The following is an 18,233-nucleotide window of genomic DNA, read 5'->3' on the forward strand; positions in this document are numbered from 1 at the left end:
CACACTCTAAATGCAGTGAGATAGCAAAAGTGAGTGGAAACTGAAGAAAGCTTGAATTTTCTGACACTGAGTAGACAAGCATGGATGTTTTTAAGGAAACTAGGAAGCAGAGACCCCACATGAAGCACTAAGACAACAGTTAATCCAAATGCCATTGCTTGACATTTACTAGCGACATCCAGAGCATTGAGAGACAAATTGCTTACAATCAATGTGAAATGAGAACGTCAAACCCTAAAATCAAAAGCCACAGAAACTGAAGAATCCTGTCCCTTCACTTTTGAAGAAGTCCCCAACAGCGCTTAAACATGTTAAGCCAGGAAAAGCTCCAGGGTCTGACAATATCCATACTGACTTCCTAATAAACTGCGGCAAATACACAAGCATGGATAGCTCATTTCTTTACAGATTACGCAAACCAGCAATATACCACAAGAATTAAAACTCTCTTAATCGCTATATTAAAACCTGGAAGACTAGCTGATAGCCATAAACGCAAGACTGCACTGAGCAGAACTGCACTGCAGCAAAGCAGCGCCACAATGAGGCTCCACTTAGTACACTGCATTTCAACTTCAGCTGTGCAACAAAATGTAGCAAATTTTGTATGAAGTCGTATGGCAACCTCTGAGAAAAATGGACAAAACTGGCATGGATATGATAATTTCTTTGTTAAACGAAGACGAAGACTATAAATTTCACACCACCATGGGATCATAAGAAGACATCAAACATGCAAATTCCAAATTGGTTTTGTGTAGGGATTTCCAAGTTACACAATTACAAAGATGCACGAGGTAAATGGTGTACAAAAGACTTAATTTAGCAACCTATTTAACCAGGTAAGGTAATACAAATAATGGTTGCAAATAAAAATTTGGACAATATTCTCCACACTCCTAATGGATAAAATAGAAGAAATCACATGTGTGAGAGGAACATAACCTTATACTGTGCTGTAACAATTTATTCATGTTGATAAACGAGTACAAGGCAACAAGGAATGCACTTTACAGTCAAGAAGTGAGACTTTTTGATACTTGATGAAAGGACAGATGAAAAAATAAATATTATGAATATGCATATAGCTTGTGATGTACTTCGAATAGAGTTTCAGGTGTTAGGCAATGGCACAAGTAGTTCAATCTGAGGACATGCTATCATAAAGTATTTTGCCCGAAGGATACATACAATAAATCATCCACAAAGGAATGAACATAAGAAACTGAAAACTCTAGAGTACAAGGAAAAAATAATGAAAGTGTGCTGCTTGGCATAATCTTGTCGGTTAACTATCTAGCCATGATGCTGCAAAGCAGTATGAAATGGAAGGAGCAAATAAGGTCAATAGCAGGCAAGGCGAATGATCAACTTTGGTTTATTGGGGGGAATTATTGAAAGTTTAGCTTGTCTATAAAGGAGACTGTGTACAGAACATTAGTGGAACCCATTACTGAGTGATGCATAAATGACTGTGACCCCCACTGCATTGTATTAAATGTCAGCGAAGCTACATTTGTTACCAGTAGGGTCAATCAACACACGAGTTTTGTGTAAATGCTCTGTGAATTCAAATGGGAATCCCTGGAGGAATACAATGCGCTTTTTGCAAAACACTATTGAGAAAACTACAAGAATCACTATTTGCAGTGGATTGCAGACTGATTCTTCTGCTGCTAACATACATTTCGAATAAAGAGCACAAATACATAGTAAGAATAATTAGAGCTCATAAGGAGGCATCTAGAAAGTCTTTTTCCCTTGCTCTATTTGCGAGTGGAACAGGAAAGGAAATGACTAGTTGTGATAGTGCAAGATACCCTCCACCGTGCATCCTATGCTGGCTTGCAGAGTATGTATGTTGATGTAGATGTTTGGTTGTTAAACTAGAATGGAAGACGGACAAATCGCTCACTTTGGAAATTTGTCTAGTCAGAGTTCCAGATGTCAATATAAAAACTATATATAAGATGCGAGAAAATAACTGGGAAAGTTTGGTACGATGCACTTCACTCAACACAGATCACACGGAGTTAAATTAACAAGATCAAAATGCTGTAGCCTAAGGGAAGTTAGTGGGAAAAAAATGTCCCCATGCAACTCACTTCACAGTCAAAAAAGCCCTTACATATTAATTTGAAGTTTTGAACTCTTCACAATGTCAATGAAAGGTAATTAATACAGTTAAGCATTAATGACATAGAAAATGCATGTTTTTAAAGCACAACTACAACAGAACTGATTTCTGAAAAATTATCCACACTAATAGGTAACATATCATACAACCATCACTATGATTATGAAAATTTATCAGCTAAAAGAATATCATATTAGCTGACAATAAATTTACCGTCATAAAATTTTATGGCGAAAATAATTTTTAGGCATTACTCATAAGCGTGAAAGACCAGTATTGGCAACAGTAAGTATAAAGGCAATGCAGGCCAGGACACTTTGCCAATGATATTCATACGTTGGCAACAAATCAATTTTGCATTGCCAATCAGAGAATAGTTTTGGGTAACCAATGATGTGCAAAAAAAAAAACAGATGTGCTTTTTGAACTGAAACTGTGAGCTTTGAATTCCTTAAGGGGCTCCGGAACGCCCTATACTTGCAATGTTAAAATAACGCTTATAAATTACATCTTTCCTCACAAAGTATTTGAGGTAGGAAGTTGAACTTTTTACAGATTATTTATTGGAATATGGGCTACAACTGAACACAGGGATTTTACAAAATTTTAGTTCAGTTATTAAAGATGATTTTTTTTGAATTGTAATGAAAATTCACAACATTTTTTTGCAATTTTTTATTTATATATTCAAAAATATACAGTTTTTTGGAAAAAGGCTGTGTTAAATTATGCAGAAGGTACTGTGTAACATTTACTGAAAGTTTGAAACAAATATGTTTGGAAGATCCTTAGAAAACATGTAATTAGTATGAGAAAATAAAAGTTTTGGGAATCGAGCGACAAAGATTGGATTAACTTTTTAGTGCATTCCAGGTCCATAGGATGGATTATCTTCATCCTCTGCAAACTCCTCCTCCAGCTTCCTCTTGTTCCTCCTCCTGTTTACTCTTGCTTGTATTTCTAGACTCTTTACAGCCCTGTCTGCAGCCCGAAGGCGTTCCTTGTCTAAAGCAAGCATCGCTCGTACCATGTTAGAACCTATCTTCATTCCCATATTTCTAAATACCTTGCACCTTACAATGTTGCCATCATTGAAAGTCGCAACAGCATCATACACACCAAAGTGAAGTGTTTCTATTCCAACAAATACAGTCTTGGGGATTCTCGACCATATAACACTATTTACACTTTCATTGGGGTTTTGAGTTTTTCCGTGAATACACTTTTTCAACAGTTCAGGTGCTGCTAAGTCTCTGAAAATAGGTTTTATCACCTCCATTATTGCATGAGGCAGACTATGCTTATGAGTGTACACTTCACCAGTTAGCAAGTATTTTCTTTCCCACTTTGACTGCTATGGGCAGGTGTACTTGAGAGGTTAGGCTCACTCACTTGGTTATCGTCTTTATTGTTTACAGTAATAACACATACCTTTGGCTTTCCAACATTTCTCGTTTTCTTAAAAGCCTTCAGAGGATTTCTAATAACTTTACTTTTACTCATTATTATACTTCAACAAAACCGAGACTCAAGAAACAGAATTAATTACGAATAGTTTCGAGATAACGACAGAGTAAATAAACATGAAACAATCGACAATCACACCAGCGATATATATTGAACCATCACAGGTTAGCCACAACACATACTTTATCTCACATCACTAAAATGTACCTGATGAACACGGACGTTAATAATAACACCATTTGACAGCAGTTTAACAGCGCCACAGTGGGTCACGCCCATGTAGAACACATTTCAAAACAAATTTAAAAATAGTTGTAGTCTTCGGAACTGAATAAATTATATATCTATTAAAAGGTAATAGTCTGCAGATTCAGAAAACGCAAAAAAGTAAAAATTGAACTTTTCATGATTTTGAGCCTTTCCGGAGCCCCTTAATATGTAGCACAGTAATATTCAATAACTACTGCCAAAATATGTATTTAACAGCTCTGGCCTTATCCTTAGATTTTACCCACTTTTGATTTTTATAGTACAAATTCTTTTTCAAAAGATTTCATTCTTAACAAAAAGCTTTATAAAAATATAGTTAAAAAAATAACACATAACTATATTTTTAGGAGGGACTTACCAGTAAACAGACTTTGTTGCTTTTTGAACATGTTTCAGAATATTTTCTACAACATCTGTACTTGATGCAGTTCCACCCAAATCTGTAATAATTAGTACAAGTTAGTACATTTAAAGAGGTGAAGTAACATACTGCAAAATATAATAATAATAAAATAATAATAATATGTAAATGAAACATTACTAAATGCACCAACAATTTCTGTACCTTCACCACCAAATATACGTTTCTGAAAGAGTTAATTAACCTTAAATTGGCAAATAATGCCTAGGGAATACTCTGCACCTACAATAAAAATTTCTTACATTAAAATATAATTTCAAAGAAACGAGAATAATACAGTCTCGAAATTAGACTACAGAAGTTAGTGACTAAAACAGGCTGTAAATTTAACGAGTTTGCTCCAAATCTCAAACTTTTTGAACCAAATATTTCTTTTCCAGTAAGAGGAAAGTCACTAATTCATTTGATTTTTTCCTTCTTGTCATACTTATATTAGTTCTCCATTTGATGGGTCTCTAGAACTCACAACAGCCTCTGATAAGATTTACACCTGCATACATAAAGCTGCAGAAATTTTAATTCATACTGGTATTTGGAGCAGTATATATGGAATGTTGCTCAATTCTTCTTGGAAGGTGTGCTCTCTGGAGTGAAACAGAGCCTCTCTGACATGCATCATGCCCCTCTTATGGCATCTGAAACTGGAGCTGGTTGAGCATATCTGTTACAACCCCACAATGATTTTAAGTGATTTGTGACTTCACTTTGATTGATTCCTAATGAGGTTCTGATGATGATGATGATGACATCAACGACCAGCATCAATGATTTCACATCTACTGCTGGATAACGGTCTCCTCTACACTATTCCATCTGATACAGCCTTCAGCCAAACACACACACACACACACACACACACACACACACACACACACACCTTCTTCAGATTTTCTAATACTATGCAGCTAACTTATATTAAGTTGTTTCTAATCTCTAATCCTGCAAACAACTTCCTTGGTCCACGTACCATCCAACTGCTTGTAATCATGTCCTACTCACATCTACCACACCAATTGTCATGTGTCGCCAATAGGTATTCTTTCAATACCTAATTCAGCTGCTGTCAAAATTATTCACACTCTGACTAATATTTTGGCATTTAACTGTGGCTGCAGATCATTAACAAATAAATATATTGCAGTGACTAAACATTCACGGCTATTGCTAAATGTCTTATAAACTAGGCAAATGCACACAAGAGGCTTTTGTGGTGCAAAGAGAACAAAATATGGACTTCCAGACAATATAGACGATGAGCACCAGAATGTGGGGGGCGGTGGGGGGGGGGGGGGGGGGAGGGGGGGCGTACTGCAAAAGGAGGAATAAAAAGATGATGGGTGCATTGGTGGAATAGAGGGGCTGTGTAGTGCTGGAATGGGAACAGGGAGGGGGTCGGTGGATAAGGACAATGACTAACGAAGGTTGCGGCCAGAAGTGTTACAGGAAGATTGGATATATTGTAGGGTGAGTTCCCACCTGCTTAATTCAGAAAAAGCTGGTGTTTGTGAGAAGGATAGGCTGTGAAGCAGTAACTGAAATGAAGGATGTTGTGTTGGGCAGCGTGCTCAGAAATGGAGTGGTCCAGCTGTTTCTTGGCCACAGTCTGTCGGTGGCCAGTCATGCAGATTAGCTTCTAGATAACATGACTGGTTTCACAGGTAGTACTGCCTTTGATGGAATAGGTGGTTATGGTGGGAGAATGTATGGGGCAGGTCTTGCATCTTGGTCTATTACAGGGATATGAGCAAGTGGTTGGGAGCAGAGGCTGTTTAGGGATGGACGAAGATACTGTGCAGGTTCGGTGAGTTGTAGAGTACCAATGTGGGAGGGATGGGAAGAACAGTGGGTAGAATACTCCTCATTCCAGGACATGACAAGAGGTAGTCAAACCCTGGAGGAAAATGTGATTCAGTTGCTCCAGTCCTAGGTTGTACTGACTCACGACGGGAATGCTCCTCTGTGGCCTGATGGTGGGACTTTAGGAGGTGGTGTGTGACTGGAGGGATAAGACACGGGAGATACGTTTTCGCACAAAGTTCGGAGGGTAATTACGGTCTGTGAAGGCCTCAGTGAGACCTTCAGTATATTTCGAGTGGGACCACTTGTCACCAAAGATGCAATAGCCATGCATGGCTAGGCTGTATGGAAGTGAAATCTCAGTGTGGAATGGATGGCAGCTGTCGAAGTGGAGGTATTGCTGGTGGTTGATAGGTTTGATATGGACAGAGATACTGACGTAGCCACCTTTGAGGTGGAGGTCAACATGGAAAAAGGTGGCTTGTTGGGTTGAGTACGACCATGTGAAGTGAATGGTGGAGAAGGTGTTGAGATTCTGGAGGAATGTGGATAGGATGTCCTTACCCTTGATCCAGATCACGAAGATGTCATCAATGAATCTGAACCAGGTGAGGGGTTTGGGATTCTGGGTGTTTAGGAAGCATTCCTCTAGATGGCCCATGAATAGGATGGCATAGAATGGTGGCACACGGGTGTCCATAGCCAGATTTGTTTATAGATAATGTCTCCAAAGGAGAAGTAATTGTGGGTGAGGATATAGTTGGTCATGGTGACTAGGAAGGAATTTGTAGGTTCAGAATCTGTTGGGTGTTGAGAAAGGTAGTGTTCAATGGTGGTAAGACCATGAGCACTACGAATGTTAGTGTAACAGGAAGTGGCATCAATGGTGATCAGCAAGGCACCATGTGGTAAAGGAACACGAAGTGTGGAGAGTTGGTGGAGGAAACGGTTGGTATCTCCCAACACCTTGCCTCATGGCTCATATCCCTGTAACAGACCTAGATGCAAGACATGTCCCACCACCATCTACTCCAGTCAGATCACAAGCATCACCTAACCCTACAAAGACAGGGTTACCTGTGAAACCAGTCTTGTGACTAAAATCTAAGCTGCAACCACTGTGCTGCATTTATGTGGGCAAGCTGTCTGTCTGCATGAACTGTCCCATGACAAAACTGAGGATAAGAAACAGCTGGACTCTCCGTTGCTGAGTATGCTGCCCAACACGACATTCTTCATTCCAGTGACTCTTCACAGCCTCTACCATCTGGATTATACCTATCAACACCAGCTTTTCTGAACTGCGCAGGTGGGAATTTTCACTGCAATACAACCTACGTTCCCTAATGCTCCTGGCCTCAACCTGCATTAAATCATTGTCCTTACCCAACAGCCCATTCCCTGTTCCCATTCCAGCACAATGCCAATGCAACCACAGTCTTTTTACTTCTTTTCCGCTGCCTGCCTCCTCCACCCCCCCCCCCCCCTCACGCCCACCATCTAACCTCCTGACTGCTGCACATAGCTGACCTCCTCTATTTCCACCTCACCCTTGTACGCTCCCACAAGCCGCACTTTACCATTGCCCACCCCTACCCTGCTATCCCTCCCCACCTCAGCCTCCTCCTACCCCTACCACACAGTTGCATCTCCCATCATGCACTGCTGCTCGCATTCTGGCCCCAGCAGCTACAGATTGTGGTTGTGTGTGTGTGGGGGGGGGGGGTGGTGGGGGGGGGGCAGCACGCGCACTGTCTATTTCTGATGAAGGCCTTGTTGGCTGAAAGCTCACTTTCTGACAGTCTTTTTGTTGTGGCTATCTGCGACTCATTATCTCCACTATATGGTGAGTAGCAACTATCCTTTTCATAATATTGTTAAGTTCCTTCCTGGATTTTCCTTTGTATTGTGGTACATTTATTTATTTATTCGATTTCTGGGTGTTTACAATTTTTGTTAAGACACTCGGGGTAGCTTTTGTACTCCTTTCATGTGTTAGTTTTTATTACAGATGATGTAAGCCAATATGGCTCTGTTAATGCATTGCCTTTTCTGCATTGTAATTTTACACAATTTTGTTGCCTAGCCTTTTATCACATCCACAGTCAACTGCAATCATGTATGACACCACTGTTGCTAATGTTCTGCCAACTGATGGCAGACACAATACACCTTCACTTGTTAGTTTTTATTTCAAACTTTGTAATTATTTTCTTATTGAACTTTTATTATGTACTACTGTCTATTACTCTTCATACATAAAATTCACTGTCATTCCTGGTGATGTGCAGCATCACAATCGCTATGATTCTGCAACTTGATTGTAGCCATGCAGCTGTTTTTTTTTTTTTTTTTTTTTTTTTTTTTTTTAAGCTAGCTTTCTTAGTGTTATAATGTTAAATATATTTGACTACTGTATTTTTACAATTTAAATTTTTTGATTATGCTGCCACCATCACTACTATCCTGGCATCTGATGTGAATGTTCGCCTCAAGGTTTCATGTTAAGATTTTTTTCATTGGACTGCTTAAGACTTACGTATACATCTTGCAGCCTTTATATCTATGTGAACCATGTTGCTCCCAGGTATGTTTTTGCCTGAAGTACCTTGTGTGTGCAACTGAGAGTTGTTCTTGTATTTCGCTATTCTGATTCTGTTTTGTTATTTCCCTATATCTTTACTATTTTTAACACATATTTGAAGATTTATGGGCAATAAAGTTATTCTATTTTTGAAGGGTGTTTTTTCTTTTTCTTTTTTAATTAGCAACAAACTAAGCCTTTATGCAGTATTACTATTCATTTTCAACATGGTCATGTACCTCCTGCATGACATGTCACAATTGTGTTTCTTCACACTACATTAAAAATTGTGGTAAATTTCTCTGGAATAGCATTTAATGAAAGGTTTAAAAAATGGACAACAATGTCTCTAGCTTTATAACCATATCAATTTTGTAGTAAATGTAACACTACCTATTTAACACACATCCAATGTGATGAAACAGAGGTGGTCTTTCACATACACCAATATTATTGGATACTGAAATTACACAAAATAATTATATAACTGTATTTATATGCAAGAAAGGAATGTAAATTATACAATAAACAATCACAATGAAACATAAATACCTGGTGTGTGGATACGGTCTTCATTTATAGTTTTATCTATAGCTTCTGTGATAATCTTTGCATGATGGACATGACCTAAATGGTCAAGCATGTCTACAGCAGCATTTAACATTGCAATGGGGTTTGCTATGTTCTTTCCAGCAATTGCAGTTCCTGTGTTCCTGGTGCCAGGCTCAAAAACTGCATACTGCAAATCACAAAATGTATAAAAAAAACAGTAACAATATGTGAAATTTATGATTCAGTACTTAATTCATGTGTAACATAACTTTATTACAAAAAAATCTCTGTATTATAATTAAGAATACTAAAACTAAAATCTCACTGCCATAAACAGGTACCGCCCAACATAGTCTACGTAGCCTGTGTTGCAGTAGCAATCACTGTCAAATTTCAGACACTAAAGTTTGGGATTTCGACAGATTAAGTCTGGCTGTAATTCTCAGGGTCGAGTAATGGCAATACATAAACAGCTGGTTAGGTTATCCAGTGACAATGGTAATGTCTCACTATAGCACTATACATAAATCTGCCATAGGAAATGGGAATGGTGGCAGTGTGGGGAAAGTCTGGTTCCATTCTAGAAACACCACAAATTTGTTAATTCTGAAATCTAAAATACACAAGTTACAAAGGAACACCATTGTATATGATTCAAACCTAAGATCAATGATGTTAAATGGCACAGTATTTACAGTTGACCCAAAATTCTATTTCTTAATTTGCATATACTATCTGTTTTAAATGACAGTAAAAAATAGAAGGAAAAGAATTGGGTGAAGATATCTTTCCTAATCAACATAAGAGCTTCCAAGATGTCACTGTGGTAACTCTGTAATATGTAATGAAGGACATAAATATCCATCCAGTTGCAAAAATTTTATTGCACTGACTTGGTGTCAATACTAACAAGGGGAAGGCCTCAGACATGGCCAACCGATTCAGCTCAGATTTGGTAGGTCACTTGTGTACCACCCAAAATGAAGGAATCGAAGATATTTCGGGTCAACACACCCACGTTTTTGAGAAAATCACCCCTAAAGGTTATGACGAGTAATCGACTCAAAATTGGTGGGATCAATAGATAATTGTAAATAGAGCATTTTTCATCATCAGGTATGGGGTCCGAAAACACATACTTTTCCAGAAATCTAGGTAAGAAACTTTTAAAACTGCCTCTTCTGTACCCACATGGTAAACGCTTTTTGCCAACAGCACCGATAGCGCAACGGCCAAGGTAACTGGCTGCGAATCGGAGAATCCAGGTTCGAATCTCGAAGAAACCTAGCGGATGTTGTTCTTTTCATTTGTATTTTTCCATATCTCGATTGATAGGGATAGGTGGGGTAATAAGGTAAGTAAATCAATTTCTCAAACTTCTTGGGATAGTAAACAACTAAAATGTTACTCCAGGTCACTTTACAATGGCTCTTCCAGTCACTGTTATGTGTCCTCACTTTTCTTCGAACAACTAGATGGATGGTACTTGTCATATAAACATTCGAGACAAATATGTTCACAGCACCAAGAACATCTTATGAATGCAATCTTTCGACAGCTACACTGTTCCTTCCGAAGAGTCGGCAGAAAACAAACATGGTTTACATTAAAAAATATGTGTTTTTTGGGAATTAATTTTGATGCGTACCACACATACGATATCATTGCCTGAAAAATCAGTGTGCTGAAAGTTGGTTATGAATTATGCTGTGAATAGTTATTGCATCCGTGTGGTTGTGCAATTCCCACTGGGTTTCCAGAAGCACACTGCAATTCTGAAGCCTGGAAATAAAATTTTTAACCTGGCGATAGAAATAAACATCACACGGCTGGCACACAAGTGTGCAGTTTGGTAGTATTACTTTTACTGTGCACGTCGGCTGACCCTCGCTATCTATAAACATTGTGTCATATATTGTAGTATTAATTTGTCCACTCCAGGAATCCAATATTAGACGAAACTTGTTATCAGAAATATATGGTTTTAAAATATTCTCAAGAAATGTTCTGTAAATCACATTCGTAAGTTTCCCGGATTTGGAGCAGGTAATGTGAACATTTTTCAATGAGTCAGTTAAACGATTAACCTCTTCTATAACCCGAGGACCAAATGTAACATTCGTTTCTTGTAAACACAGGAAAACCTCAGGCAACACTTTTCCAGAGACTGTGATGGCATATTGCAGTGTGTACGAATGTGTTAGTTTGTTTTTACTACCAACTGCGACAAGGGTTCGTTTTTCTCCCTTATGTGATAACGTGCGTCGAATGTTCACCCGATACTCGCATCCTGTTTGATTGGTGTTGATCACATAATCACGATTAAAACCAGTCATAAGTGACGCTGTTTGTGTGCTGAAAAGAGCCACCACTTTCTGTATATCTTCATATTTTGCACCTCCTTATTAGAGATGTATTTAGTGACGCGATGTTGACGAATTTTATACTCCGATTTGAAATTTCTTACCCAAGATAATGAATGATGCAGCAAATGTAAAATCCTCGTTGGCCATATATTGAAGCGCTGCACCTGCAGCCCACTCCTGAAGTATTCTCGTTGTTACATTCTCATTACGACAATGAGATTCGACAAATCGGTTGTATGTCCACTTATTTATCACCTGGTATTTGTCGTATCTTGTCCCTCCTTTAACAATATCACTTTCCCACAATTTCAAGTCCTTCTTCCTTTTCAGGGCTGTTGTTGCTCCATTCTTTTGCAGTTTTTGTAAGTTACACTTTGGATGATTCCTGGCTAGCGCTACCACCTTTACTTTTACTTCAAGGGGTATAGCGCCGTAGTTCAATCGTTTAGTAACCGGTTCATAGTACTCATCGGGAACAGATGAAGCACATATTCCCAGTGACGTGGAGATTTCCAAAGTGTTATAATCATTTTGTGATTCATTAGTCGGGATATCTTCCACTGAATCATCTTCTGCTCCGTCTTCATGGTACAGTACTTCAGTATAAAAAGAAAGTCATTTCGTTCATCAGCTCCAAAAATCACTTGACGATAGCCGCTCCTATCAATCTGGAACGCTGAGGAACAGAACTGCCTGCTTCCAGTAGTGTATTGATAATGCATCTGTCTTGCAACACTTTTACAAACCAAAACACAGTGTCTGTAACTTCCCGCTTGTCATCGTCTGTGAGAGGCTCTGAACTATATATTACAGCACTAGTCAAAGGGTGTACGTCCTCCATTATTCAGATTATGCACCTGGAAGATATGACACAACAAACAATAACTAGTTACTAAGGCATAGCAGGGGCCCAGGAAATGACCTGGGGGGGGGGGTCTCTGCAGACATCATGAGACTCTGGCATAAAATGGGGGTGATACGCGATTACAAGGACTCAGCAAGAGTGTTCTCACAGCCTCTGTCACCTCAATTCTCCAACTTCCTACCTACACGTGGTGCCCCTGTTAAGCCGAGCAACTCAACAGAAGGTTGGGTAACCAACCCCAGCGGGAAACTGAGTCGGTGAGCAGATAGGAGTTGGAGGACAGTGGAAGGCAACGGGAAACCACCACTGAGCTATCCCAAGAAAACCCCATGGCTTTGCTCAGCTCAAAATGTTCCGGAGTTTCAAGTTCCCCCGATCGGATCTCCGGGGGGAACCAGGTTGAGAGGAGCTTCACGAAGAGTAAGATGGCGCAAAGAGAAGCACTGCATAGGAACATGGAATGTAAGATCCATGTATCAAGGAAAACTAGACATAGTGAAAAGAGAAATGGAGAAAATTAACATCGACATATTGGGAATAAGTGAAATGAGGTGGACTGGCATGGGAGAATTTGCTTCGGATGGCCATATGGTGTATTATTCTGGGCACAATAACAACAGAAGTAATGGAGTAGCCTTCATAGTTAGTGATAAAGTGTGAAAAGCTGTGATGGGATGCAAATATAAAAATGATAGAATGATGTCCATCAGACTTCAAGGTCAACCCCTCAACATCACAGTAATGCAAGTTTATGCACCAACAACTGATGCTGAAAAGGAAATTATTGACCAGTTCTACGGAGATTTACAAGAATTACTACTGTCAACACCAAAAAATGATATCGTCTTCATAGTTGGGAGATTGGAATGCAAAAGTGGGAAACGAAGCTGTAGAAGGTATAACAGGGAAATATGGTCTTGGTACAACAAATGAAGCTGGACAGAGACTCCTAGAATTCTGCCAAGAAAATTCATTGATAATTACTAATACACTGTTTCAACTACCAAAACGACACCTATATACCTGGACTTCGCCAGATGGCCAACACCGGAACCAAATTGATTACATACTTTGTAATCAGAGGTGGAAGAGCGCGGTTCAGTCAGCTACAACAAGACCTGGGGCTGACTGCGGATCAGATCATGAGCTCCTGATTGCAAAATTTCGGCTGAAACTTCAGAATGTAGCAAAAAGTATCCCAACTTGCAGATACAAAACAGATTTACTGTGTTACAGCTGGAGGACAAAATCAGCTAATACTATCAAGGAGGCCGCAGAGAAACACATTCCCAAGAAAAGGAACAGTAAGAAGGCTAGATGGCTATTAGTTGAGGCACTGCAAGTTGCAGAAGAACGAAGGAAAGCAAAAATCAAGGGAGATAGATCAGCTATGTTTGAATTAAATAAAGATTTTCAGAAATTAGCTAGAAGAGATAAAAATATATTCTTTAATGAACAGTGCAAGGAAGTTGAAGATAGTAACGTAATGGGGAAGACAAGAGATCTTTATAAGAAAATTAGAGATTAAAGGAAAATTCCAGGCAAAAATTGGAATGATAAAAGATAGAAACGGGAAAGATCTGAGTGAAGCAGAGGATGTTAAGGAAAGATGGGCAGAATATGTAGAAGACCTATACAAGAAAGAACTGCATCATGACAGGGCTCCTACTGCTGATGTTAACGTTAATTTAGAACTAGAGCCAGATATTTTGGAGAGCGAAATCCAGTGGGCCCTTGAAAATATGGCTGATAACAAAACTAGTGGACATGATGAAATATCACCAGAATTGTTCAAAGTCACTGGAAAGGATGCAGTGAAAGTGCTGCACTCAATATGTCAAAAAATATGGATCACGCAGCAGTGGCCAGAAGACTGGAAAAGATCAGTATTCATCCCCATTCCAAAGAAGAAAAGTTCTAAAGAATGCTCAGATTACCGAACAATCACACTTATTTCACATGCTAGCAAAGTTAGGTTGAAAATCTTACAAAATAGACTTCGCCAATATCTAGATCGAGAGCTACCAGAAGAACAAGCTGGATTTAAGAAAGGAAGAGGAACTAGAGATCAAATTGCTAACATTCGGTGGATTATGGAAAAAGCGAGAGAATTCCAGAAAGATGTGTACCTCTGCTTTATTGACTACGCCAAAGCCTTTGACTGCGTCAATCACAACAAATTATGGAACGTACTGAAAAACATGGGTGTACCAGATCACCTCATTCATCTGATACAGAGTTTATACCTTGACCAAGAAGCCATGGTGAGAACTACGTATGGAACAACGAAACGGATAAAGATTCAGAAAGGGGTCCGGCAAGGCTGCATACTGTCACCGTACTTATTCAATCTGTATGCAGAACATGTCATGAGGAATGCGAGGCTAGATGAAGGAGAAACAGGAATTAAAATAGCTGGAATAAATGTCAACAACCTCAGGCACGCGGATGATACGATCCTGTTGGCAGAAAGTGAAGAAGAATTGAGAACACTCTTACTGAAGGTGAAAGACGAAAGTGAAAAGGCCGGTCTTATGCTGAATGTGAAGAAAACGAAAATTATGGCAACTACACCTACCAATTCGTGGGATATAGCAGGAGAAACCATGGAGGTAGTGACCACATTCAGTTATCTCGGTTCCCAGATCTCTGCTGACGACGACTGCAGCCATGAAATCCGGAGACGCCTGTTGCTCGGTAGACAGGCGATGTCAAACCTTGACAAGGTTATAAGGTCCAGAGATATAACACTAGCAACAAAGATCCGTATTGTGAGGGCTATGGTGTTTCCAGTTGTGATGTATGGATGTGAGACCTGGACCATTAGAAAGGCTGAACGGCGAAGAATTGACTCCTTCGAATTATGGTGTTGGAGGAAACTTCTTAGAGTTCCATGGACTGCAAAGAGAACCAACAGATCAATATTGGAGCAAATTAAACCAGATTTCTCCCTGGAAGGTCTAATGTTAAAACAAAAGCTGACCTACTTTGGACACACAATGCGAAGGCATGCCTCGCTGGAAAAAACATTAATGCTGGGGAAGATTGAAGGAACTAGAAGAAGAGGACGTCAGAGGATGAGATGGATCGATGGCATCACAGAAGCAATGTGTTCCAACCTGGAAGGTCTACGGGAGAAAGTGCAAGACAGGAAAAAGTGGCATGATTTGGTTCATGGGGTCACGATGAGTCTGAACCGACTAAACGAAGAGAGAGAGAGAGAGAGAGAGAGAGAGAGAGAGAGAGAGAGAGAGAGATGGCATAACAGACAAGCTAATTACTACAAACTACATACAGTACTCATCATATGTTACTTAAGGAAGAACACTGTATTCATTCACAAAACGTATTTCATTCAGTGCATTAACGATGGAAAAATCACTACATGTATCCGCGAGGTTCATGGCATCCTAATGACGGAAAACAACTCTTCCAGATTGACTTCTATAAGGCTCGTGCTGGACACCTTCACTCTTCCAGGTTCACAACTATGATATGACGAAGAGGCAACCGGGACAACATAACTCTCCCCGTGTGCATTCTGTCCCATGCCTCGCTGTAAATAAGCGTCGTGCGGTTGGCTATCTGTGATCCCTCATGAGGAATTCACAGCACTCTTACTCGGAGCTGTTTTCATGTGACAAGGCTTAAAAGTTTAATACTTTACTAACTCATGGCATTTGAGAAATTAGTTTGCCTACCTTATTATTATCATTCCTTATCGATTTACTAACCTTATTGACCCTGCTATCCCTATCAATTGAGATATGGAAAAATACAAACGAAAAGAATAACATCCACTAGGTTTCTTCGAGATTCAAACCCGGGTTCTTCGATTCCCAGCCAGTTACCTCGGCCACTGCGCTATCGGCGCTGTTGGCGAAAAGCGTTTACCATGTGGGTACAGAAGCGGCAGTTGTAAAAGTTTCTTACCTCGATTTCTGGAAAAGTTTGCATTTGCGGACCCCATACCTGATGATGAAAAATGCTCTATTTACAATTATCTATAGATCCCTCCAAATTTGAGTTGATTGCTCATCATAACCTTTAGGGGTGATTTTCTCAAAATTGCAGGGGTGTTGACCCGAAATATCTTGGAGTCCTTCGTTTTAGGTTGTACACAAGCGACCTGCCAAACCTGAGCTGAATCGGCTGGCTGTGTCTGAGGCCTTCCCCTTGTAAGTGTATGTTCATCAGAAGTTATGGTTACCTAAAAAAAATATTTTAATCAACATAGGAGAATAACAACCATATCAAAAACTGTAAGTAGCACTAGGAGTATTAAAAATAAAACAGGGATTACTTACATAAGTTCACATTACATGGAGGGATAATAAAACCATATAAGCTGAAGGGCGCAAATTTTGAAAGATCCTTCTGAAGCTCAGATGTTCCATTAAAATGGAATGCATGGCCCTAATAGTAATTTTAATCTTGTCTACATGTTCTCTGATCATCATTTGTCTCTCTTGCATCACCAGTATCCTTACATGATCAACAATAACCTCATTTGCGGACACTGAGAGCGTACCAGACGATGCTGCACTCTTCACTGATGAGTGGCCATATTTGAAACAGCTGTACCATTTCTTCATCTGGGTGATGACCACTGCTTCATCCCCAAACATTTGTCAAATCTTACAAATGGTTTCCACTTGAGAATTGCCAAGCTTAAAACACACACTGGATGCAATAACATTGTTCCCCTTTTTCTGTAATTTTACCCACAATTCAAAATCAGACACCAACAACTTACACATGTTCACTTGTCAATGGCTAGCCAGTGACTTCTTGTTTCCGCAGTCATGGGGAGCAGGCGGGGGTGGGGGGTGGGGGGGGGTGAGGGGGAAGGGGGGGGGTGAGGGGAGAAAACAGGCATGCACACAAACAAGAGAGAGCACATGCCCACATACAACAATTTATATGACTGGATACTTTTTGAATAGCCCTCGTAAAGAGTATTTATTAGGAAGAAAGGGTACTAATGTGTGTAAAGTGTCCCTTGTGGATTATTTGCTTATTACAGGCCACAAATTGAAGGGAGGCGAAATTACTATCCTCCATAGAGGAAAGAAAGGTTATGCAAGAGGCTTTCAAAAATAAATGACTGGAGGCATAATTACAGAAACCAGCACCTGTATGTTAGAAGTATTAACCCTGGCTGTTGAGACACTTGTCCCACTGTGACACAAGGCAGTGAATGGCTTAAGTGTTCATCATTCTTAATCACACCAATTTGCCTAAAACTGAAAAAATATCACCATTCTCCATCTCCATAGTGAATTTTGTGTTATCAGTGTGAAGTCTAGGTTGGGATATCAGCACAATTATGAGAATGACAGATTGTTGCTCATCATAAAGATGATTTGTTGAGTTGCAGACAGACACACTGAAAAGTGTGTTAATATATACTACGCTTTTGGCTAAAGCCTTCTTTAGAAAAGGAAAAAACACTCACATTCACAAAAGCAGGCACATCTCCACACACACACACACACACACACACACACACACACACACACACACACAAATGCTACCTCTGGCCACTCTAGCAAGAATGCTTTGATGTTGATGCTACATTTCAACCTTTTGAAGGCAAATGGTCCCTCGTAACATCATATTTGCCATTCAGTATTAGACTGAGTGAGGTGATGATCCTCCTAGGGCAAACACATCACTATTTGATGGTGCTGTTACATTTCATTTATGTCCAATGCAGATATATGAACAAATGCGTCAACTCTTAAGAACAGTCACTGGAGATCACATAAAGT

The 18,233-nt window shown here is 39.6% G+C and overlaps 1 protein-coding gene across 2 annotated transcripts in view; it reads right to left on the reverse strand.

The window, feature by feature from the left end:
- The window catches only part of LOC126248340 (isocitrate dehydrogenase [NAD] subunit gamma, mitochondrial), a 133,846-nt gene that overhangs the window by 37,483 nt on the left and 78,130 nt on the right, over positions 1-18,233 (reverse strand). For both annotated transcript variants that reach the window (XM_049949240.1, XM_049949241.1), the window contains exons 8-9: positions 9,229-9,415; positions 4,233-4,314 (exon numbers count right to left, since the gene is read on the reverse strand). In XM_049949240.1, coding sequence (XP_049805197.1) covers positions 4,233-4,314; positions 9,229-9,415 — 269 coding nt within the window. The remainder of the gene's footprint in view (positions 1-4,232; positions 4,315-9,228; positions 9,416-18,233) is intronic.

Source organism: Schistocerca nitens, chromosome 3 (genome assembly GCF_023898315.1).
Source record: "Schistocerca nitens isolate TAMUIC-IGC-003100 chromosome 3, iqSchNite1.1, whole genome shotgun sequence".
Classification (NCBI taxonomy): domain Eukaryota; kingdom Metazoa; phylum Arthropoda; class Insecta; order Orthoptera; family Acrididae; genus Schistocerca; species Schistocerca nitens.